A 26,445-nucleotide genomic window follows, 5' to 3' on the forward strand; every position below is an offset into this window, starting at 1 on the left:
AATATATGCTGTAACGGTTGTGACCGTTAGTTACCTCTGAGACCGGTCGTGGTGGGTTGATGTCACTCTGAAAGGAACCTAATTGGTATACAGTGTGGACCACAAGACATGCTATTAAGCTGGCCGCAGTGGCCGAGTGGTTCTAGGCGCTTCGGTCCGGAACCGCGCGACTGCTACAGTCGCAGGTTCGAATCCTGCCTTGGGCATGGATCTGTGTGATGTCCTTAGGTTAGTTAGGTTTAAGTAGTTCTAAGTTCTCGGGGACTGATGACCTCAGATGTTAAGTCCCATAGTGCTCACAGCCATTTGAACCACGTTTTGAACTTGCTTTTATTAAGCGATTTAAGTTGCTTCGTTACTCCGAGGATGTCTATTTCTACGTTACTCATGTTGACACCTGTTCTTAATTCCAGTACTGGAATATTTACGTCGTCTTCTCTTGTGAATTTCGGAAGGCTGTGTTTAGTAACTCTGCTTTAGTAACACTGTCTTCGATAGAATCTCCATTGCTGCCGCTCAGAGAAGGCATTGATTGTGTCTTGCCGCTAACATACTTCCAATACGACCACAATTTCTTTGGGTTTTTTGCCAGGTTTAGAGACAAAGTTTCGTTGTGGAAACTATGGTAAACAGCCCGCATTAAAGGCCGAGCTAAATTTCCAGCTTCTGTAAAGATCGCCAATCTTCAAGATTTTGCACCTGTTTAAATTTGGCATGTTTTTTTTAGTTGTGTCTCAGACAGTGTTCTCACCCATTTTGTGCACCAAGGAGGATCAGCTCCGTCGTTCGTTAATTTTTTGGTATAAATCTCTCAACTGCTGCCGATACAATTTCTTTGAATTCGAACCACATCTGGTCTACATTTATGTTATTAATTTGCAATGAGTGGAGATTGTTTCTCAGGAAGGAGTCAAGTGAATTTTTATCTGCTTTTTTGAATAGGTATATTTTTCGCTTATTTTTGGATGATTTTAGGGTTACAGATTCAGTCTCGCTAACACAACCCTGTGTTAACTAATCCCTGTATCCTTTTTCATGCGCGTTATTAAATTAGAATTATTTGTTGCTAAGAGGTCAAGTGTATTTTCACAACCGTTAACTATTCGCGTAGGCTCATGAACTAACTGTTGGAAATAATTTTCAGATAATGCGTTTATTACAATTTCGGATGATGTTTAATGCGTACCCTCAGCCTTAAACGTGCATTTTCGTCAACATATGGAGGGCAAATTAAAATCACCACGAACTATTAAGGGTATGAGTCGGGTACGTGTTTGACATCAAACTCAAGTTTTCTTTGAACCTTTCAGCAACTGTATCATCTGAATTGGGGGAACGGTAAAAGGATCCAATTAGATTTTATTCCGGTTGCCAAGAATGCCCTCTGCCCATACTCACAGGAATTATCTACTTCTATTTCGTGGCAAGGTATACTACTTCTAACAGGCTACGAGATACTGAGATATTGCAGAAAGACTTGGCAGGAATGTAGCCATTGTACATAACTGATGCCGGATGTGGTCACAAGAATATACGGGTGGAAGATTACAGGGTTCTGGACGGCCACGTGGCACTACCAAGAGGGAAGACCATCGTGTTCGGCGTATGGCGCGATGCATTGTGCTGCTGAAACTACTTTATTTAAATGAGTGTGTCTGTACTTATATTGCAGGATGACTGGTTAGGTGAAACTTCTCAGTAAAATATTTGCTTAAAGTGCTGAGTGAAATTGAATGCATGTGTCACTTTCCTAGTATTTATCCGTACAACACTGACCTACTGAAATTACCCTGGCAAACAGAACTCAAACTTGTTGTATTCATTAATTACTCTCAATATAAGCCGGCCGAAGTGGCCGTGCGGTTAAAGGCGCTGCAGTCTGGAACCGCGAGACCGCTACGGTCGCAGGTTCGAATCCTGCCTCGGGCATGGATGTTTGTGATGTCCTTAGGTTAGTTAGGTTTAACTAGTTCTAAGTTCTAGGGGACTAATGACCTCAGCAGTTGAGTCCCATAGTGCTCAGAGCCATACTCCCAATATACAACGGTAACGCGATCTGTCTGCTCTAAAAAATTACAACCTGACTTCAAATAATTAATCCAAAAGAATGACCCTGACTAAAAAGAAATCTTAACAACAACCTATACATTCCATTAAGCACTTAACTCGCAAAATCTTCATTACGCGAACTATTGCAATACAGCGAGTGTCGATACTGCCATATAAATAAAATATTCTAATTACTGAAGCCACTAACTACTAATAGGCATCTGGTTAGCAAAGGAAAGATTTTGTTGCAAATCAAATACTGTATTTTCTACCTTAATAATGTGGCATCCAGTTCAAACATGAATGTAAATCGTCATTGACATCTAGTACAAAGGTATATAATCATGAATAATATTCAATCTCCAAGTCGAGCATGTACAGATCGTTAATCTACGCTAACACTTCGGAACTCTACCTTCCATCTGTGCTAACTTCTGACATCTAACATCCATCACTGATGTCTGTTCACCTCCAACTGCCATACAATACTTCCATCACTGCTGGCGACTAACTTCCAACTGCCCAACACTACTGGCAATTACCTTCCAACGAGTCCAACCAGCCACAGAGTCTCTTACAAAGAAAGCGCAGTCAGAGATCCAATGCAAAGCGCTACACAGCGCTGCCAACATAGAAGCAGCACACTTACACTGCATATGTGGCAGCAATTTGAACAGCAGTTGGCACCACAGCAACGCAGCGAATTGCTACAAATACGTTACTTCAAGGACAGCTCCGAGCCAGACGACCTGCTGCGTGCTTTCTACTAACCCTAAACCACCGCTATTTGCGACTTAAGTGGTGTCAAGCGAGAGCTCGTTGGAGGGCAGGGTGGAGGTCTGTTGTGTTTGCTGATGAAAGCTGGCTCTGCCTCGGTGTCAGTATTGATCATATTTTGGGTATTGTAGAAGGACGCCAACTTACTTACTTACTTACTCGTTCGGCATCACAGAGGCATAATTTACAATATTCTTATCACTATATACTAAAAAAGAAAACAATATAATTCTACACTATATTAGATATGTTTTTGAGCCACTCTATGGCTGAGTCACTGAGTCTATGTATGTCCATGAGTTCACCACCATAGCCATACACTTTGCACACGAGTAGATGGTCCATTGTCTGTATTTCACCGCACTCACATACAGCGCTGTCTGCCAGGCCCCACTTGTTCATCAGGTGTTTACATCTCCCAACACTCGTTCTGACCCGGTTTAGAGCTTTCCACACTCTTCTTGGTAGGTTGAAGCCATCAATCTTCTTGTTCGGATCGTGTACTACATTTTTGTTCTTAAATTCACTTGCTGACCATACTTCGTTCCAGGCCGTTCTCGGCTCAAAGGTTTGTAGTTCTTCACCGATTTTCCAAAAAGGTGATCTAGATTTAAGCCTGTTTGTCGGTGTCAGGTGTTGGTGGATAGGGACATCCGGGTTGTCTATAATTTTCCTGTAGGTTTTTAGGGCTAGCTGTGATCGCCTGATTTCTGGAGGCTCTATGTTCGCTAGTACAGGAAGCCATGCACAGGGGGTGGCCCTGAGTGTTCCCGAGATTATTCGCATTGTCTCCCTCAGCTGGACATCCACTTTAGATACGTGTGCACTTCTCCTCCAGACTGGTGAACAGTATTCAGCTACACTGTAGACAAGGGCTAGTGCTGAAGTTCTCAAAGTGCTCGCTCCACATCCCCATGTTGTTCCAGCCAGTTTCGAAAGGATAGCGTTGCGGGATTTTAGTTTATTTTAGTTTTTGCTTTGTGTCTTCAAGGTGTGAGTTGTACGTTAGGGTCCGGTCTAGTTTCACTCCCAAATATTTAGGCTTATCCTCATGTCTTATGCTTTGGCCATTCGAAGAGATCTGTAATTTTCTGTGTGTCTCTCTGTTGTTGAGGTGCATTATGGTGCTGGTTGTTTTGTTGGGGTTGGGAAGTAGGTGCCACTTGGAGTAATAGGGTACGAAGTGTAGACAACCTCCTAGATGGTGTACCCCGGGCAACACTGTAACATGGTACAGCGGCGAAAAGTCTACACATCCACGGCGGCCGGACGCGACAACGCCTCCCGGCCCACACAGAGGCAAATAGAGGACGCCAACTGAGGGCCTATAACCAAACTGTCCGCGTGCTAGACACACTAGATTTATTATACCGTGAGTTATGGTCTGGGGTGTGATTTTGTATGACAGCAGCAGCACTCGCGTGGTTATGCCACGCAACCTGACTGCTAATGTGTACGTCAGTCTGAAGATTCGACCTGTTGTGCTGCCATTCGTGAAATGCATTCCAGGGGGTGTTTTCCAACGGGATAACGCTCGTCCACATACATTGTTGTAACCCAGCATGCTCTACAGAGTGTCGACACGTTGCCTTGGCCTGCTCGGTTACCAGATCTGTCCCCATTCGAGCACATATGGGCCAGCATCAGGCAAGAAATCCAACGTAATCCACAACCATTATTAACTGTTCCTGGATTGACCGACCGTGTGCAACAGGTATGGAACTCAATCCCACGAACTGACATCCGGCACCTGCTGTAAAACACGGTGCATGCGGGTTTGCGTTTGTATTGTTGCTTTCAACATTTTGGCGGTTACAGTGGTTATTAATGTACTATCATTTCATATTTGCAAAGGCGTATCCCCCCCTCCCCCCTCATATAAGCCTGTGACTTACAGTGTTAGTCACTTAAATATCTTACCTAGACAAATGCATTCTTGAAATGTCATTGCTGCACATTAATTATCTCTTAGTGTTGCGTTTTTTGTGTCAGTGTACACATTATGTAATGATGGGTGGTTGAAAACTTTATGGCACATCGCTTTCAAACTGAAGCTACAACTGTAAAACCATTGATTGTTTGCTTTTTGCCAATTTCTTTTTGAATTTGTTGCTTACTGCGACGATAAAGATCAATTTCGTGAAAAATTTTAAAAATCAAATTCTGTTTACGTTGTTGGCACTCAAACGGTTAAGAATATTTGCGAAACTTCAAAAAGTAAGCATCCAATATTAAGGTTTGTTGGAAGATGTTGAAAAATCGGGGCCAGTTAAAGGGCAGTGGTAGTAAATAATACAAGAATAGAAGCACATACCTCAGTGATTTAGAAACCTACAGTTCCAGCATGTGGTAAGGCGTCCCTTTACTTCATCAGCTGTTGGCGACTTCCTGGCGTGCCATGTTTTAACTTTTTCGATACCACAATCAATACGTTCGGAAAGTCAAATGTCATCTCGGGAATTTTATGTACTCTACCATTTTTAATGCCCAAACTCGGAATAGCCGCGCGGGATTAGTCTAGCGGTCTCAGGCGCTGCAGTCATGGACTGCGCGGCTGGTCCCGGCGGAGGTTTGAGTCCTCCCTCGGGCATGGGTGTGTGTGTTTGTCCTTAGGATAATTTTAGCTAAGTGGTGTGCAAGCTTAGGGACTGATGACCTTAGCAGTTAAGTCCCATAAGATTTCACACACACACACAAACTCGGAATATTTGGCGTCCCGCGTTAAGGCCCATTACACACTTGTCGGACAGCCGTTGTCAATATTACAGCGCGACCAATGATGTGGTTTAAGATTTAACCCGGAACGGTCATGACACACCTAAAAATCAGGACGACTCTTGAAAATCGCGACATCTGGCGATACTGGTGGATCCCGTTTAGTGCGGGGCCCGTATCATGTGCTGCACGGATAAACCGCCTCCGGTGTCTCAGCATCTCTGCGAAAAATGTTTCGTACTGACAATATTTTCATATTTTAGGTCCTTCACTTCTACTGTCACTTCTGGGTCACCTAGCACTGCAGCGCACAGTAGAATTACTAGAGCGGCTAGACACGGATGTTCCTGTGAGTGTACTTTTTGCCCGATGTCCATCGCGGCAGCTGCAATGCAATAGAGCGAGCGGAGAAGAAACACCGGGCAAGAAGAAGGAAAGGAGCACACAGGAGGCTGACAGCCGGGTGCACTTAAGGCCGTCCGGTACACACCGAGTGAGCCGGCAAAAGAAACCTCTGCATAAAGTGTACCAGGAAGGACGGCCGCGGGAAGGAAGTGCGCTGCCCGCCGAGATGGCTGCCAGACAACAATGGGAGCGAGCGGCGATTGTTGAGGAGAGTAGCGGCCGGCTTATCTCGGGCGGCTTTCCTCTGAAAAGGGGAGCGGCGCCGTGGGACCGGCAGAGGCGGCCCAGCCAACCGCCAGAGGTCGCTTATTGCGGCAGCGGCGGCGGGGAGGGGCCAGCTTAGGTTAGACTCTGCCCGCTCCAGTTAATAACCGGCCATCGCGCTCTCGTTACGCCGGCCAGCTAACATCGGCGGAAGTCAACAACCGTGAGAAAAGAAAATAATAATTGCCTTCACCCACACTGAAGCTGAAGTCTTCCGATAATTATGGTGGTTTTCACTGTAACGAAACTAACTGCTGGAGAAACTTTCCGGAATATGGACCTTAGTAAAGCTCTTCCGGGACGCTGTTATTTGCGCTATCTGATCACAAGTATCCGACCACTCAGTAGTAGACATTATTACAGAGTATGTGTAGAGTACACCTTTATGACGGTTTGAACTCTGCCGGAGGCACTTTCAGTGAGGTGTTTGAATGTGTGTGAAGGAACAGCAGTCCATACATCCTCAAGACTCGAAACCAGAGAAGGTAGTGATGATATAAAGGAGATAGGAAAAATAATGTGAACACCTGCACTTACTTCGGAATGGTTGGACCCTCACTTGCCCCTAATACAGCTGCGATTCTTCTTGGAATACTGGCCTACAATGATTGTATGTCTCGAAAATGAGATCTACAGGAAGTGCAAAATGGCTAAGCAGGGATGAGTAGAGGACAAATATAAGGATGTAGAGGGGCATATTACTAGAGGTAAGATAGGTACTGCATACAGGAAAATTAAAGATACCTTTGGAGAAAAGAGAACCACTTGCATGAATATCAAGAGCTCAGATGGCAACCCAGTTCTAAGCAAAGAAGGGAAAGCAGAAGGTGGAAGCAGTATATAGAGGGTCTATACAAGGGCGATGTTCTTGAGGACAATATTATGGAAATGGAAGAGGATTTAGATAAAGATGAAATAGGAAATATGATACTGCGCGAAGAGATTGACAGAGCACTGAAAGACCTAAGTGGAAACAAGGCCCCGGGAGTAGACAACATTCCATTAGAACTACTGACAGCCTCGGGAGAGCCAGGCCTAACAAAACTCTACCATCTTGTGAGCACGATGTATGGGACAGGCGAAGTACCCTCAGAGTTCAAGAAGAATATAATAATCCCAATCCCAAAGAAAGCAGGTGTTGACAGATGTGAACATTACCGAACTATCAGTTTAATAAGCCACGACTACAAAAAACTAACACGAATTCTTTACAGACGAATGGCAAAACTGGTAAAAGCCGACCTTGGTGAAGATCAGTTTGGATTCCGTAGAAATGTTGGACACGTGAGCCAATACTGACCCTACGACTTATCTTAGAAAATAGATTAAGGAAAGGCAAACCTACGATTTTCGCATTTGTAGACTTAGAGAAAGCTCTTGACAATGTTGACTGGAATACTCTCTTTCAAATTCTGAAGGTGGCAGGGGTAAAATACAGGGAGCGAAAAGCTATTTACAGTTTGTATAGAAACCAGATGGCAGTTATAAAAGTCGAGCGGCATGAAAGGGAAGCAGTGGTTGGGAAGGGAGTGAGACAGGGTTGTAGCCTATCCCAGATGTTATTCAATCTGTTTATTGAGCAAGCAGTAAAGGAAACAAAAGAAAAATTCGGAGTATAAATTAAAATCCATGGAGAAGAAATAAAACCTTTGAGGGTCGCCTTGCCGGCCGCGGTGGTCTAGCGGTTCTAGGCGCTCAGTCCGGAGCCGCGCGACTGCTACGGTCGCCTGTTCGAATCCTGCCTCGGGCATAGATGTGTGTGATGTCCTTAGGTTTGTTAGGTTTAAGTAGTTGTAAGTTCTAAGGGACTGATGACCATAGATGTTAAGTCCCATAGTGCTCAGAGCCATTAGAACCATTTTTTGAGGGTCGCCGATGACATTGTAATTCTGTCAGAGACAGCAAAGGACCTGGAAAAGCAGCTGAACATAATGCACAGTGTCTTAAACGGAGGATATAAGATGAACATCAACAAAAGCAAAACGAGGATAATGGACTATAGTCGAATTAAATCGGGTGATGCTGCGGGAATTAAATTAGGAAATTAAACACTTAAAGTAGTAAATGAGTTTTGCTATTTGAGGAGCGAAATAACTGATGATGGTAGAACTAGAGCGGATATAAAATGCAGACTGGGAATGGCAAGGAAAGCGTTTCTGAAGAAGAAAAATTTGTTAACATCGAGTATAGATTTAAGTGTCAGGAAGTCGTTTCTGAAAGTATTTGTATGGAGTGTAGCCATGTATGGAAGTGAAACGTGGACGATCAATAGTTTAGACAAGAAGAGAATAGAAGCTTTCGAAATGTGGTGCTACAGAAGAATGCTGAAGATTAGATAGGTAGATCACATAACTAATGAGGAGGTATTGAATAGAATTGGAGAGAAGAGAAATTTGTGTCACATCTTGACTAGAAGAAGGGATCGGTTGGTGGGGCATATTCTGAGCCATCAAGGGATCACCAATTTAGTATTGGAGGGCAGCGTGGAGGGTAAAAATCGTTGAGGGAGACCAAGAGATGAATACACTAAACAGATTCAGAAGGTTGTAGGTTGCAGTAAGTACTGGGAGATGAAGAAGCTTCCACAGGATAGAGTAGCATGGAGAGCTGCATCAAACTAGTCTCTGGACTGAAGACCACAAGAACGACAATGATTTTATAGTCTTCAGTGGGACGTTATGCCTCTCTTCGATCAGAACCTCTTCTAGCTTATGTAATGACGAGGGAGGCGGAAATCTGCTCCGGAGTCTGCGCTCCAATACCGCCCACAAGGGTTCGACATTGCTCGAGTCTGCGCTCGCCAGGGAAAACGCTGCACTTCAGTTGCATGCTCCTCATACCACGATTGTACTGTCCTAGCTGTGAGAATAGCTGCATTATCGTCCTGAAAATGGCATTATTGTTGGGGAACAGGATTTGAATCATGGGATGCATCTAATCACCTAAAATGTTTACATAATCGTTGGCTGTAACACGGCCTTTGGGAATAATGATGGGACCAGCATAATAGCATGATATACACCCACACCATCACACTTCCACCTCCATGCTTAACTGTTGGAATCAAGCAATCAGTACTGTAGGTGTCTTTTGGCGTTCTCCAGACATAAACCAGGTCCGACGTTGGAAATAAAGAAAACGTTGACTCGACGGGCCATATGACGAATTTCCACTGATCAGCCATCCAGGATTTATGCTCCTGACACCATGTTTTACGCTTCTTTGCGTTGGTCGTCTTCAGTGATGTTTTCGGTTATGGAGTTCTTGGCGGACAGTGTCGACATATAGGGGGTCTCGAAGATGACCGTCGAGTTCTGCAGTCACTTTAGCCGCCGTAGTTTTGTGTTGTTTTGACACAATTCGTGTTGGCGTACGACGATCTCTGTCATTTAATTTTGGGTTGCGCCCAATGTTACGTTTACACGATGATGTTTTTCCATCTTTCTTGTAGGCTGTCGTGACTGTTGAAACAGTTGGTCTTGAAACATTCAATAAGTTGGCTTTCTTAGTTACTGATGTTCCAACTAATCGGGTCCTCACGTTCTGCCCTTTTTCGATGCTGGTACATTAATAATCGGTGTAGCCGCCAGAATGCTGAATGCAAGCGTGCAGACGAGTACAGGTGCCGTATATCAGTTTGTGGGATGGAGTTCCACGCCTGTTCCACTTGGTCGATCAATACAGAGACGGATAATGCTTTTTGTAGATGAGAATGGTGTTGTCGTCCGATAATGTCCCATAATTGCTCGGATGGAGACAGATCTGGTGATCGAGCAGCCGAAGGCAACATGTCGACACTCTGTCGGGCATGTTGGGGTACAACAACGGTATGTGAGCGAGCGTTAGCGTGTTGGAAACACCACTTGGAATGCTGTTCACGAATGACAACATGTCGAATCACCAGACTGACCTACAATTATGCAGTCAAGATGAGTGGAATAACCACGAGAGTGCTCTTGCTGTCATACGAAATATCGCCCCAGACCATAACTCCAGGTGTAGGTTCGATGTGTCTAGTTTGAAGACAGGTTGGGGACAGGTCCTCAACTGGCCTGCTTCTAACCAGTACACGGCCATCACTGCCGATATGGCAGTTAATAACCTCCCCACTATATTTCTTTCTGTCTGAAATTTGACCCTACTTTACCTCCCACTCTATAAAATCTACTTATTGCCAAAACTATGTACCCATAAACTGTTATCCAATTTAAAATCATTTGCTAACTTTAGACCAAACGGAACCTAATCTGAACCGAACTGTAGCTGATCTGAAAGAAACTCGTTTTTATATTAAATGCGTAACTGAAGTACAACATTTATCTGGCCCTAATCAAAATTTCCACTTACCTCTCGTCTTGACAATACTGTTAAGAGATTTCTCGAAAACACAACAGGAAGCAGCAAGCAGGCAGCGGCTAAGCTAGATTTCTATTTCTAAATAAAATTTCCAAACTACATTGGAACTGTAAAATGTGACAATCCGTAATGATAAACAGTGTGTTGGGGAGAGTAACTATTCATATGAAATGATATTTCAAGACAACGATTTTTAGAGTGAAGTGTATATGCGAAAAGACAGAGCAAACTTCGCGTGATCTTCGTACATAACATATGTCTGAACAATACTATGTTTAACAAAGTGGACAATGATTTAAAGAGGATACAATGTTACCAGACTACTTCTATGAGAACCACACAGCTTAATCGGTTGATAATGCATGACTCAGGGAAGTGGGATGGTCTTAGTCTCAGCTAGCTGACAATAATCATTCTGACAAACTAGCTGTGCAGTGCTGCAGTTTTACCTCAAGCTTCTTCTTTTCAAATTATTTAAACTTTATGTACTCTTCGCTTTCTAATATATACGTCTATTCATCCTTGCTGTCCTCCACAATCAGTCTTTCTTCATCTAACAGATACAATCACAAGTCAACACAGTGCTACAGAATACGTCCATGACCTACCACACTTCAGCTAAGAATGTATCACACAGCTCAGTGGCAAAGACTGTGCCGCGACAAGACTAAAAATTGTGTAACCGTAACGTAACTTGCTCTCTCTTTGTGACGTGGACATAGATAACACAAAAACCAAAATGACGTAATCATCATACACGTTTCAAAATAAAAATTCTTCTTCGTTCCAGCTATTAAGTTTGGCAAATTTTTTACATCTAAGACCTCGATTGTATCCACATCAGTTTTAAGCCACATAGTATGACAGATTTCTACGTAACAACGAAACATATACTTGTTCTGAAGTCGAGTCGGTGGAAGATGATTCCTGACAGCTCGCAGCCTTGTTGCCAGCTTTCGACTGCGAGCCGCTATCGGCTACTGGCCAAAATAGGCGCAGCCTATAGAGCTGAGACAACAGTGAGACGTTGCCATAGAGACATTTACAAAATCGCATTACGTTATTGGTTGAGGTAGGCGCGAGAAGCTGCCGCGCCTAGCCAGCACGGCCTCTACAGAATCGGTTCTGACCCAACCCGCTGCGGCCGTCCGGGATGAACTCAAGCCGACTCGACTGCAGGCAATTCTTAAGAACTTTCAAGCAGCATATACTTAAAAAAACTAATTTTCATCGCCAGCGTGTAGTTATTTAAAATGAAATCTTTTTTGTCATTTCGGTCAACTTCACTCCATTTGACATCACTGCGCACGAATTTCTTTATATTTAACACTTTAACAAGCGATGTTCTTATATTAAGGATTTTTTGTGGACAAGTTTCGGAGTCAGATGTCAGGAACACTAACAAAAAAAAAATCCGGTTCAATTTTTATATAATATTTCTGTATTACCAACCAAAAGTTGGTACCTTTGATGAACAGAACCGTTCTTTTTAGCATTTGCACCAGTGTACCAATTTAGTTGATGATATACTATAAAAAGTATGTCCACACCTCGTGGGCTAGTGGCCAGCTTCGCTTCCCCTAGATCGTCGGTTTCCTGGTTCGATTCTCTGCCGCGTCGGAGATTTTCTTTGCTCGGAGACTGGCTGAACAACGCCTACAGGGTCTGTCAGTCAATAATACCGTACGATATTTCATATGAAGACGTTATTTAATGACTGAAAATTTACGTCCTTTTATGTCTCCCTTACCTTTAGATTGTCCGCCCCTGGTAACTGAGTGGTAAGCACGACAGAATGTCATACCTAACGGCCCGGGTTCGATTCCTGGCTGGGTCGGAGATTTTCTCCGCTCGGGGACTGGGTGTTGTGTTGTCGTTATAATCATCATTTCATCCCCATCGACAAGCAAGTCGCCGAAGCGGCGTCCACTCGAAAGACTTGCACCAGGCGACCGGTCCACCCGACGGGAGGCCCTCGTCACACGGCATTTACATTACCTTTAGATTCTTGTCTTGAATTTTCTGCCAACTGGAACTTACAACACTTCCCATCTCTGAGTAAGGAAAGTCAGCTTTGTTCAAGAGCTATCCGAATTTTTTGCGATACTTCATATCACAACTTGGCTAACGCGGCACCTTTGTCAACGATTTTTATTATATCTCATCGCTTGTTATACAAGTCAACTGAATATGTAAGTTAGGTATAAGTGGAATAAAGCAGAATCAATTTTCTGAAATCTGTCAAATGTCCAGACCACACTACAATTTTGAATCATACAGTAGAACTGTTGCCCTCATGAGAATTAGCTTTGAATTAGTTTATTTCCTTCTTCAGCAGAAATAAGGAACATACGAAGCAGTAAGGTAATATAAGCCCAGACTCGTGAGTTATGTTCTTTTGGGTCGGGCAGGCCGTTCGCCGGGTGCCGGTCTTTCAATTTGACGCCACTTCGGCGACCTGCAGTGGATGAGGATGAAAGGATGATGACGAGGGAAGCACAACACCCAGTCCCTGGGCGGAGAAAATTCCCCGACCCAGCCGGGGGTTGACAATCCGTCACGCTGACCATTCAGCTACCGGGGGCGAACTTGACTTTTGGCCACACTTAGAGATCGCTATGCTGGAGTTAGACGAGAAACGAAGTACGGGAGTCTTCGTCCGACCCGTTCAGATAGCTGCAGTTCGACGTACACTCTAATCACTGGCAACACCAGAACCGTTCGTTTCCGAAGCCAAGGTCGCTTACGCAGGCCTGTGTGGTGGCTCTCGTCTGAAGTGAAGTGAGGACAGTTCTCCACACCGTTGATGGTGACCCGTCCGTCGAATGGGAGCTTTAAGTTCGGTGGACCTCTTGCTGCTATTCGAGAGGAGTACGCTTTGTGCCGGCACCTGGTTTCACCCCTTCCCGTCTCTCGTCATCAGCATTCTACGACAAAAATGGAAAAATTGAAATGAGCGTAAGGCATCGTTGGCCGGGAGGCCCCATCCGGGGAAGTTCGGCCGCCAAGAGTCGACGCCACACTGGGCGACTTGCGCGCCAGTGCTGAGGATGAAATGTAATATTGCACTAAACACGTGTCCGTTACACTCACAAACGCTTTACAAATACACTTATGACACGATTCTCACGTATTCTCAGGGACAAGCAGAGGAAGGACACCCTATCCGAAGGCGGCTGAAATCAACCCTTGGAATACCGTATAATGCCATACTACATTGCCGGCCGAAGTGGCCGTGCGGTTAAAGGCGCTGCAGTCTGGAACCGCAAGACCGCTACGGTCGCAGGTTCGAATCCTGCCTCGGGCATGGATGTTTGTGATGTCCTTAGGTTAGTTAGGTTTAACTAGTTCTAAGTTCTAGGGGACTAATAACCTCAGCAGTTGAGTCCCATAGTGCTCAGAGCCATTTGAACCATACTACATTCATCATAACATTCGTACGTGCGAACTTGCTTCATCTCTGTTACTCTCGTTTTCTTCCGCGGCTAAGAGAATGAAGGATATTGCTGAAAACGCAAAATTATTCCACAACATGACACATCAAGTTTGAGCGAGAACTTCCTTTGTCTGGAGAAATACAGGAGCCGCCCGCTTATTTTACAGCTTTAGTTATGTCAATACGCGTTTCGGGATTTGACTAGGGCTGTTGATAAAATATGATCTTTAATATTTGCACTATCTATTTCGATATACATCGGCGGTATTTTTTATCGTCACAACGATATCCAAATGGCAGTATCGGGGTGCCGATATTTTTATTTTAAACTGTATTTTTTCGCCATTTTTGGTAAATATGTGAAATTGTTCCTTTGAAAGAGTGGTAGAATATAAATTTACTATCACTGTGTGAAGGAATCTTACAAATTTTTGAGCTTTCATCACGTCCAGTCTTTCTCTCTGAATGTGTGAGGCAGGTACACTACTGGCCATTAAAATTGCTACACCAACAAGAAATGCAGATGATAAACGGGTATTCATTGGACTAGTATATTATACTAGAACTGACAAGTGATTACATTTTCACGCAGTTTGAGTGTATAGATCCTGAGAAATCAGTACCCAGAACAACCACCTCTGGCCGTAATAACGGCCTTGATACGCCTGGGCACTGAGTCAAACAGAGCTTGGATGGCGTGTACAGGTACGGCTGCCTATGCAGCTTCAACACGATACCACAGTTCATCAAGAGTAGTGACTGGCATATTGTGACGACCGAGTTGCTCGGCCACCATTGACGAGACGTTTTCAATTGGTGAGAGATCTGGAGAATGTGCTGGCCAGGGCAGCGGTGGAGCAATTTCCGTATCCAGAAAGGCCCGTACAGGAACTGCAACATGCGGTCGTGCATTATCCTGCTGAAATCTAGGGTTTCGCAGGGATCGAATGAAGGGTAGAAAATGGCTCTGAGCACTAAGGGACTTAACATCTATGGTCATCAGTCCCCTAGAACTTAGAACTACTTAAACCTAACTAACCTAAGGACACCACACAACACCCAGTCATCACGAGGCAGAGAAATGAAGGGCAGAGCCACGGGTCGTAAAACATCTGAAATGTTACATCCACTGTTCAAAGTGCCGTCAATGCTAACAACAGGTGACCGAGGCGTGTAACCAATGGCACCCCCATACCATCACGCCGGGTGATACGCCAGTATGGCGATGACGAATACATGTGCGTTCGCCGCGATGTCGCCAAACACGGATGCGACCATCATGATGCTGTAAACAGAACCTGGATTCATCCGAAAAAATGACGTTTTGCCATTCGTGCACCTAGGTTCGTCGTTGAGGTACACCATCGCAGGTGCCCCTGTCTGTGATGCAGCATCAAGGGTAACCGCCGCTATGGTCTCCGACCTGATAGTCCATACTGCTGCAAACGTCGTCGAACTGTTCGTGCAGTTGTTGTCTTGCAAACGTCCCCATCTGTTGACTCAGGGATCGAGACGTGGCTGCACGGTTGGTTACAGCCATGCGGATAAGATGCCTGTCATCTCGACTGCTAGTGATACGAGGTCATTGGGATCCAGCACGACGTTCCGTATTACCCTCCTGAACCCACATGTTCTGCTAACAGTCATTGGATCTCGACCAACGCGAGCAGCAATGTCCCGATACGATAAACCGCAATCGCGATACGCTACAATCCGACCTTTATCAATGTCGGAAACGTGATGGTACGCGTTTCTCCTCCTTACACGAGGCATCACAACAACGTTTCACCAGGCAACCCCTGTCAACTGCTGTTTGTGTATGAGAAATCGGTTGGAAACTTTCCTCATGTCAGCACGTTGTAGGTGTCGCCACCGGCGCCAACCTTGTGTGAATGCACTGAAAAGCTAATCATTTACATATCACAGCATCTTCTTCCTGTCAGTTAAATTTCGCGCCTGTAGCGCGTCATCTTGGTTGTGTAGCAATTTTAATGGCCTGTGGTGTATAAGTGGCACATACGAAGTCCGATTGCGCTGGGGTGAGGCTGTGTGAATGGAATAACAAGACTTACGATGCGGAGAAATAGGACACCAGTAGCGTTAAAAATCAATTTTTACCGCAACTAGTGTGCTATTTTTTCACATCGGTATACTTCAAAAACAATTGCTGAAAATTATGAACAAAAATCTAAACTACAACATTTGTCTCGGCGGTGGTTGTGGACGTATGAAGGGAAATGTTGACATAATCGGCGCTCGGTGCTACCAACAGAAACTGCAAGGTTTAACTTCACCGTGCAATTTTGACACTGCATTTGCTGGGTCACTTGCGATTGCAGCAATAAAAAATGGGGGAAGTTGACATGAAGTGTTCCGCACAAATATGTTACGTGACAAAACCGAACGACGGACCCATTGGGCACCATTTATTGTGACAATGGTACTAAGCAGAGCCTGAACATGCATCGTTTTCATTTGAATTCTGGCCCTAAGGGGGTTATCGAGGCTTCTAGCTTGTTGATGTACAGTATATCTAATAACAAATCTATACTTAAATATGCAGCACAAAAAACGGCGGGGCACCGTTGTGGCCGAGCGGTTCTAGGCGCTTCAGTCGGAACCGCGCTGCTGCTGCGGTCGCAGGTTCGAATCCTGCCTCGGCATGGATGTGTGTGATGTCCTTAGGACAGTTATTTTTAGTAGTCCTAAGTCTCGGGGACTGATAACCTCAGATGTTAAGTCCCATAGTGCTCAGAGCCATTTGAATCATTTGAAAAACGGCGGGCCGGCCGAAGTGGCCGTACGGTTAAAGGCGCTGCAGTCTGGAACCGCAAGACCGCTACGGCCGCAGGTTCGAATCCTGCCTCGGGCATGGATGTTTGTGATGTCCTTAGGTTGGTTAGGTTTAACTAGTTCTAAGTTCTAGGGGACTAATGACCTCAGCAGTTGAGTCCCATAGTGCTCAGAGCCATTTGAACCATTTTGAAAAACGGCGGTACATTTTCAATGTGCAGCCGATATTTTTATAGGCCGGTACGTCGATATTTTTACCGTGTATCCTTTTTCTCGATATAATGAGGGCCGATAATGACATTTTTTAAATATCGATGTATAGGTTTCCCCATATTTTTAAAAATATCAGCAGCCTTAGACTTGACCCGTATTCAGTCAAAGTAATAACTTTATATCTTCGTCAATAAAACGTTGTTATAAACTGCATTTTGAACGCCGCAGCTCCCCTGTGAAAAATAAACGAATCATTTAGCTACAACGTAAATTAATATTGCTACCTGGTAGGTAAAATAGCAGATGACAACAGAAGTGTCAAGTATATTAAACGAGGAATTTTCATGAGCAAACAAGTCTTCAAAAATAACCATAATTTATTAACAAAAAACTGCAGCGATATAGAAACAAAACAGAAATTCCTCAAGACATTATTTTAATGTAGAGTTGTAAAGTATCAATAAATATCCGTATTATGGCAACTGGAGAGGGGTGAAAATCCGGAACGAGTTCTGGAGGAAATAAAGCTGCATAAAAAGTGGCTGGTTGCTGTCTTTCATAAAGTAATTAAATCTAAAGCAATGGAAGTAAACCGCCATCACCAAAGAGAAATTAACGAGAACTTTCTGTTCGAATGAGATACGACTGTATGATTTACCTTCTCTGATGCTGTGAACGGAGACAGGATGTGCAGGTACTAGGTAGCGAGGAGAGCGAGTCTCCGTGGGAGGTTGACGTCAGTAAGGCACGCGCCGCGGACAGATACTCTGGTGTACAGAAGAAAAGCCCAGTGGGCGCAGAAGGCGGCAGCCGCTTCCGCAGCAGGGCCCCGCAAAGCCGGTCTTATTTATCTGGATCGTGAAGCGAGGAGCGTGCCGGCTAGGAGACCAGTCTGGCGGAAGGAAGCCCGGGGCTTACGGGCGGCCACAGGATTACGCGGGTAAGAATCAGATCTGGGCCGGCGGAATGTTTGCCCGGGACTAAGTGGATACCACGGCCGGCGGAGAGGGGCTACCTCGCTGCCTTGTCAGCCAACGGCGTTTACTGGGCCTTCTTCTAACAGCGGGCTCTGTTCGATAACGTACCAGAGACAACCGCACTTGCCGTCCTATTTAGCCAACGTGACGTGCGACGCTTGTGTGGAGATGGGATGTGTTGACATTGCTGTGTAGCCCACGACACGTCAGGAAGTTTTCTGCTTTCACAAAATCGTTGCTTACGGCTACTTGAAACTGTCCCAGTCTAATCTAGACCTCGGGACATCGGTCAGTCGTATGACATTTGTTGATAGAACCAGGAATCATCGTAAAATAAATGAGTCGGAGTCCATTGCTGCATGGTTTAAAGTTGAAGGAGCTTGTACAAAAATTAAATTTTCTGCTGAAATGTGCGATAATCACTCATTACTATTAAAACTCTCCACACCTGCTACACTACCACAGTAGCGCACAACTGCAAAAATGGTTCAAATGGCTCTGAGCACTATGGGACTTAACTTCTGAGGTCATCAGTCCTCTAGAACTTAGAACTACTTAAACCTAACTAACCTAAGGACGTCACACACATCCATGCCCGAGGCAGGATTCGAACCTGCGACCGTAGCGGGCGCGCGGTTCCAGCGCCTAGAACCGCTCGGCGACAACGGCTGGCCCGCCGTTTTTCGAGCTGCATATTTAAGTACAGATTTGTTATTAGATATTCTGTACATCAACAACCTAGCAGCCTGCTTATCCCCCCATTAGGGCAAGAATTGAAAGGAAAACGATGCATGTTCACCCTCTGCTTGCTACCATTGGCAACAGCATGCAAGTGTCACAATAACAGGTGGCCAATGGGTCCGTCGTTCGGTTTTGTCACGTAACAAATTTCTGCGGAACACTTCCTGTCGACTTCCCTGATTTTTCATTGGTGCAAACGCCAGCGACTCAGCAAATGCATTGTCAAAATTGCGTGGTGAAGTAAAACCTTGCAGTTTCTGTTGCTCAACATTTCCCTTCATACGTCCCCAGCCACCTCAGAGACCGATGTTGTAATTTAGATTTTTGTTCATCATTTTCAGCACCTGTTTTTGAAGAACGCCGATGTGAAAAAATAGCTTACTGGTTGCGGTAAAAATTGTTTTTTAACGCTTGAGGTTTGCTATTTCTCCACATCGGAAATCTTGTTATTCCATTCACACCGCCTCGTTCCAGTGGAATTTGACTTAATATATGCCACTTATACGTATTTACCTCACACCGTCAGAGAGAAAGAATGGCCGTGACGAAGGCTCAAAATGTTGTAAGATTCATTCACACAGTGAAAGTAAATTTATATACACTACAACAGTTTCAAACGAACCATTTTAAATAGTTACCAAAATCTGCGAAAAAATATAATTTAAAATAAAATTATGGGCACCCAATAATGCCATTTCGATATCGATATCATGATGAAAAAATATTGCAGACGAATATCGATATTTTTTGCAAAACCTATCGATCATATTTTATCGACAGCCCCAGTCATACCCGAAACGCGCCTTGGCATAATTGTTGTTGTGGTCTTCAGTCCTGAGACTGGTTTGATGCAGCTCTCCATGCTCCCCTATCCTGTGCAAGTTTCTTCATCTCCCAGTACCTATTGCAACCTATATCTTTCTGAATCTGCTTAGTGTATTCATTTCTTGCTCTCCCCCTACAATTTTTACCCTCCACGCTGCCCTCCAGTGCAAAATTTGTGTTGGCATAATTAAGGCTAAAATAAGTGGGCAGCTCCTGTATTTCTCCAGACAAATGAAGTCCTCGGTCAACTTGATGTGTCATGTTGTGACATAATGTTTTGTTTTTAGCAATTTCCTTCAGACTCTTAGTCGCGGAAGAAAACGAGAGTAACAGAGATGAAGCTAGTTCCCAGGTATGAATGTTGTGATGAATGTAGTTTTGCATTATGGGGTATTCCACGGGTTGAGTTCAGCCGCCTTCTGATAGGGTGTCCTTCCTTTGCGCGCCAATGAGGATACGTAAGAATCGTGTCATATGTGTATGTGTAAAGTGTATTTGAGTGTAGTGGACACGTGTATAGTGCAATATTACAATTCATCCTCATCACTGAAGCACATGTAGCCCAAGAATCAAAAAACGATATATGCCTTTTTTACATATCTTACTTGTATCCATAACTCTGAGTATATTTATGCTGCTCAACTCAATACTGCAAAAAATAATGAGACAAACTATAAAATAAATTATTTAACGCTACAAGTGCCATACCAGAAACTGACTGGTTGTAAGTGCCGCTAAGTTCCAGGTGTCGTTGGCACGGAGACACTGAAAGGTCTCTGTTGGATTCCTTTCATGTTGATTTCATAAATCTGTTGTCATTTACGGCATAAATTCCTCTTCTAAATTTACTGTGGCGTTTCTGACTATCTGGGAGGAGACTGAGTAGTGGAACGAGTTACTTTTACACATAAACAAGAACGATCTGTCACACTACTACACTTTAAAACACAGTTTATATGTAATTCTTGTCACACAGTCTCATACGGAACCTACATCCGCTTTCTTTTATATACTTTATATGATAAGATACTGTCATCCCCCTTCCCTTCTGTGTGAGAGGATGAATGAGCAAATGTATTTCTAGTTGCATGCTTGAGGGTAGCAGACAAGCCTGTCTGCTAGAGAACAGTAGGACCAACGTCGGAACAGGTAGCTACGCTTTCTAAAAGCAGAGAGGTTTCTATTCTTAGTATGGTCCTGTCCGTCCCTTGTCATGTTGGTATAGGAAGCTGCCTCTCTGGTCACTTCCGTTTGTATTTGTGAGCCACCCTCAGGAAGGGACCACGGCAGTCTGTCCGCAGCGAGCGTCTGAAGTGGTAAGATCTCCGGCTAAGCGCGTGTCTGCTAAGTCCGTAGGACAATGGATTTCTTAAGTTCACCCTAACTGAAAATCACCTTTATTTCAGGTTTAGCTCTAAAATATCTAATGTTATCTTAAATTGCAATGCAGTGTAATTCGAGTGTGAAGTTCAGAATATATTCCAGTAGTTGCTTTGTCACTACTTTGTGAGTAAAGTGGAACCACGTGTTGATCAGTAACTCTAACTAGCATCATCAATCTTCAATGCGAATGTGCGTGAGATTATAACGTCTCGTCTTGACAATATTTTTCAATATAGCAACTTTTCTTTATGTTCAAACCACGTGGGGTGTACTTTGTGAGACCAGTACCACGTGCTTATACAATTGTTTGACCCATCAGGTTAATAGTAAGACGATAGTAACAAGTTCGAGGTTTTTCTTTTGTAAATTGCTTTTCGATCTAATTTATTTTAATTTGTCAAAATTATTCTGGAGTTACACTCTTTGTGTAAACCAACTCGAACATGTGAACCATGTGGTGTAATCATCAAAGTAGCCCTCAGCTATTCTTCTCGGAAAGATTTCACAGAGAGTTAGTTTGAATTTAGTATACCAGTGTGTGGTAATTACATGACGGACAGGATTGCGCTACGAACGTAACTTCTTTGGGTGAAAATTGAATCGGTTGGTTGTGGTTAATTTCCTCTTGCATATGTTTCAACGTTCTTCGTGTTATTTTATGAATGCAGTGTTGTATGCAGTCTCCCAATCTTGGCTCCATATTTGATGTGTTCCGTAACATTACAATCTCACATTTTCACAATCCTAAATAAGGCACCAGTTTAGTTATGAATCAAGTTTAATATGCTGAAATTTCAATGATCAACGTTAAAATAAATTTCCAAATATAAACTGATTTATTTCTTTTTATTTCAATTCTCTTATATATATATATATATATATATATATATATATATATATATATATATATATATATATATATATATCACCGGTTATCGTATGACTATTAAAAGATTATAATTAATGTTAGTCTGGTTGGGAATTTGGTAAGCTAGACTGGATACCTGGTGAAACAGTTGCGCAGTAATGCAAGGTTAACTTCCCCAGACAGCTCACAGCTTTTAACCCGCTTTTATTGTCTATCAGCACCGCTTTCATAACAAATTAAAGCAACAACATTACAACACTACGTTTTATTCCAGACAATACAAGTACAGCAATACGGCAGCATTGCTTTAACTACTAGCACTGTAGACAACAAAAGTAATTTCTCATTTATTTTAAATTTTTGCAAGAGAATAACAAAAGAAATTAAATTGTAAAAATAACTCTCAGTACAGACTTCCGTTTCTCTGATGGCTCCATTCTTGACATCAGATATTACAAAGTTTAACCTACAACTCCTTATGCTTCTGAGGTAAAAATGGCAACAACGTCAACAAGTGTTTCTGTTTTGCAACTGATAAAACATGGGTGGTTTTTCGGATGAAGTTCGACATAAAATACGCCAGCCTCATCTTTCGCGTACAGTGACATTTCTTTCCATTCTTCTGTCCCAAGCCGCCGGCTGGAGTGGCCGAGCGGTTCTAGGCGCATCAGTCTGGAACTGCGCGATCGCTACGGTCGCAGGTTCGAATCCTGCCTCGGGCAGGGATGTGTGTGATGTCCTTCGGTTAGTTAGGTTTAAATAGTTCTAAGTTCTAGGGGACTGATGACCTCAGAAGTTACGTCCCATAGTGCTCAGAGCCATTTGAACCATTATTTTCTGTTCCAATCCAAGAATTTTTAAAAGCTGTTTTAGAAGCGTTGATTTTAAGACATAGGTGATCAAACTGCATCTGGATATCTTACTCTACTGCATTAACAATGATGTTTCATCAGCATCATGAAAACCAAAGACGTCAGTTTCGTGCATTTTAATTACAAGGAACGGGTTCGTAGCTGTGGAAGACTCACCAAGCTTGTGTAAATCTCCCTTAGTAAAGCCCTTGGTTCCCTTTTTTCGTTTCTATATGATCCCAGCTCAAAAAGCTGTGCCTACATACCAAATACTTGCGTGTCATCTCATCAATCGAAATAAGGCTAAATGGAGGAGACCTCGAGGCGTCGCACTGGGAACTGCAGAGGGAAGAGCTATTTGGCACAAATACCATGTGTCGTCTATTAATGAATATTTAACGCAATTTCCCCATGATCTGACACTTGGAACAAGCCAAAGGAAATGCAACAAATTACCGAGAACAGAATAACTTTTTGTGCATAACTGGTGTTTAGAACATTTGATGTTTCTGCTCTTCAGCTGTCAGTTTTATACACTCTAACAAGAAAAAAGAAGAAGAAAAAGAAGACGAACCACGAATGAGTTTCCCGAGTTGGACGGAAATAGGTAGATGTGGTGTACACGTTCAGACAAACAAATGAGTGCAATTTCAAAACAAAAAATGGCTGATTTACGTAAGAGAGAAGACTTCACAAATTGAGAATGTCCATAACGCGCTGGTCCTCGAATGATCCTTATGAAAGCAGTTATTCGGCTTGGTAATGATAGACATAGTTGTTGGACGTTCTTCTGAGGGACTTCTTTCCAAGTAGCGTCGCCAGAATCCCGAGATGCTTGGAGAAACCTGCCCATAATGCTCCGAACGTTCTCATCTCACTTGGGGAGTGATGTGGCATCTTGCTGGCTAATGTAGTGTTTGGCAAGGACGAAGACAAGCAGTAGAAACTCTCTTCATGTGCGGGCGGACATTATCTTGCTGAAATGTAAGCTTAGACGGCGTGCAATGATCAGCAACAAAATGGGGCGTAGAATATCGTCGACACACCGCTGTGCTGAAAGGGTGTCACGGATGACTACCAAAGAGGCCCTGCTATGAAAAGAAATGGCACTCCAGAATATCAATTGTGACTGACGAGCCGTATGGCGGGCGAGAGTCAGGTTGGTACCCCACTGCCACCTGGGGCGTCTCTAGACACATCTTCGGTCTGGAATACCATCGACTGGAGTAGAAGTGTCTTCCAACTGAGCACCGATGACCAGCTTCGACGTGTCTGGAGACGTCCAGGATACCTGTGGGATACCAACCTGACTGTCGCCCGCCCTAGGGTCCGAAACCAGGAGTCAGGCTGGTAGTGTAACGCTGTCCAGGGCGTCTTCAGCGATCTCATTGATTGAAGTAGAACTTCGAACTGAGTCCCGATGGCCAACGAAAACGTGTCTGGATACCAACCCGACTGTCGCCCGCCATGAGGACCGAAAGCCAGGAGTGATGGTCTGGGGTGGCATTTCATTTCATAACAGGATCCCTTTGGTTGTCATTCGCGGCACCCCTACAGTCCAGCGATATGTCGACGATATTACACACCCTTTTTTGTTGCCCTTTATGGCAAGCCATCCTGGGCTTACACTTCAGCGGGATGATGTCTGCCCGCACACGATCAAATTTCTACTGCTTGGCTTCATGCTTGCCAAAGCCTGCCTTGGGCAGCAACGTCGCCGGATCTCTCCCCAATTGAGAACGTTCTGAGCATTATGGGCAGAACGCTCCACCCATCTCTGAATTTTGGAGGTCTAACCCGTGAGTTGGACAGAATTTGCACGATATCCGCGAGGACGACACCCAATAACTCTAGCAATGAATACGATTAACTGATTGCTAGAGTGACTGAGGTGGACCTTTTTTTTTTTTTTTTGTCTTCGAGTGTATATTTGTGTTACATGTTGAATACAAATAGTTAAAATGGCTCTGAACACTATGGGACTTAACATCTGAGGTCATAAGTCCCCTAGAATTTAGAACTACTTAAACCTAACTAACCTAAGGACAACACACACATCCATGCGCGAGGCAGGATTCGAACCTGCGACCGTAGCGGTCGCACTGTTCCAGACTGTGGCACCTATAACCGCTCGGTCACCCCATCCGGCTGTTGAACACACGTAGCATTTATTCCATTTCCTTTTCTAAATGTCGTAATGCAGTAGTTACAGATGTCTTAACGGTACACAACTTCGTTTAAGAAGTTATTTTACGGTACAGTTCCTTCGAAAGGGCGTGTCGATTTCCTTTGCCATCCTTTCCACAGTCACAACTCGTGCTCCATCCCTAATGACCTCGCCATCGACGGGACGTTAAATCTAACCTTCGTTCCTTCAGCAGGCAGGAAGTGGAGCTTAGCACCACACAGAGACTGCCTTTCCTCCGCCTAATGACGGAGCAGCCTCCGGACGTCGGATCGTTATACGCCTCCGGCGGCGGCAAGAGGACGGGGACGCGTCACCTGGCGGCGCTCCACTGGCGCAGGCCCTCCGCCTCCACCTCCCTCCCTCTTCCCCCCCCCCCCCCACCCATCCTCATACCCGCCAGTCCTTCCTCCGGCCCCGGCCTGGGCGGCTGCCAGCGCCGCCGGCATTGTCGATACTGTGACCGTCTGCTGGTGGAAGAGTTACCGCGGCCGGCCGGAAGAGCCGGCGAGAAGGACAGGAAGGTGCGCCGACACCCTGCCGGCCAGACAGAGCCACTGGCGGAGCTGCGAGGGGCCGCACGCTCCCAGCATACACAGCGCACAAAGGGGACGCGTCTGTCGGCACGTCAGCGGTCGTATACACTGACGTGGAAAAGAGGCGTCATGGTCTGAATTAAGTAACTTGCAAGCTGACACTTTGCAATCGACCTCGCCGATTCCACGTGTAAGAGATTCGTCTTAAGTTTTAAATAGCCCAGTCGCGTAAAATAGAACTTTTTAATGTTTTCATAGCAGGGAAAGTATTTGTATTTTAACTACAAAAACAGCAATCACTAGCTATTATAACAGCTATGTCTGCTTTCAAAAATACACACACCAAAAAATGTTTTGCGTCACCTCGGTTCCGAAAGTTCCGGAACCTGTACAGAAAATTGGAATAGAGATCAACATAAACATAATTTCCGCCTTTTTATTGCTCATGAACACAACACACCCTAAGAGGTGGTGGTCCAGATTGCTGTATACACCTGTACCTCTGATACCCAGTAGCACGTCCTCTTACTCTGAAGCATGCCAGTATTCGTCGTGGCATACTATCCACAAGTTCATCAAGATCCAGATTGTCCCACTCCTCAACGGCGATTCGACGGAGATCCGTCAGAGCGGTTGGTGGGTCACGCCGTCCATAAACAGCCCTTTTCAGTGGCTCTAAGCTCAAAAATGGTTCAAATGGCTCTGAGCACTATGGGACTTCATGTCTGAGGTCATCATTCCCCCAGAACTTAAAACTACTTAAACCTAACTAACCTAAGGACATCACACACATCCATGCTGGCCACTCTAGTCGAGCGATGTCGTTATCCTGAAGGACGACATTTACAAAATGTGCACGATGGGGCCACAAATTTTCGTCTTCGAATGCCTCTGCACCATGCTGCCGATATGGTTGCGCTATCGGTCGGAGGATGGCATTCGGGTATTGTACAGCCGTTACGGCGCCTTCCACGACCACCAGCGGCGTACGTCGGCCCCACATAATGCCATCCCAAAGCAGCATGGAACCTCTACCTTGCTGCACTCGCCGGACAGTGTGTCGAAGGCGTT

General features: G+C 44.5%; 1 protein-coding gene across 1 annotated transcript in view; it reads left to right on the top strand.

Annotated features, from left to right (window-relative positions):
• Window positions 1–26,445, top strand: part of LOC126263554 (uncharacterized) — a 125,605-nt gene that overhangs the window by 44,867 nt on the left and 54,293 nt on the right. Inside the window, exon 3 of the mRNA XM_049960646.1 lies at window positions 5,805–6,247. Within this exon, the coding sequence (XP_049816603.1) occupies window positions 5,805–6,247 (443 nt within the window). The remainder of the gene's footprint in view (window positions 1–5,804; window positions 6,248–26,445) is intronic.

The sequence above is a fragment of the Schistocerca nitens genome, chromosome 6 (assembly GCF_023898315.1).
Source record: "Schistocerca nitens isolate TAMUIC-IGC-003100 chromosome 6, iqSchNite1.1, whole genome shotgun sequence".
Classification (NCBI taxonomy): Eukaryota; Metazoa; Arthropoda; class Insecta; order Orthoptera; family Acrididae; genus Schistocerca; species Schistocerca nitens.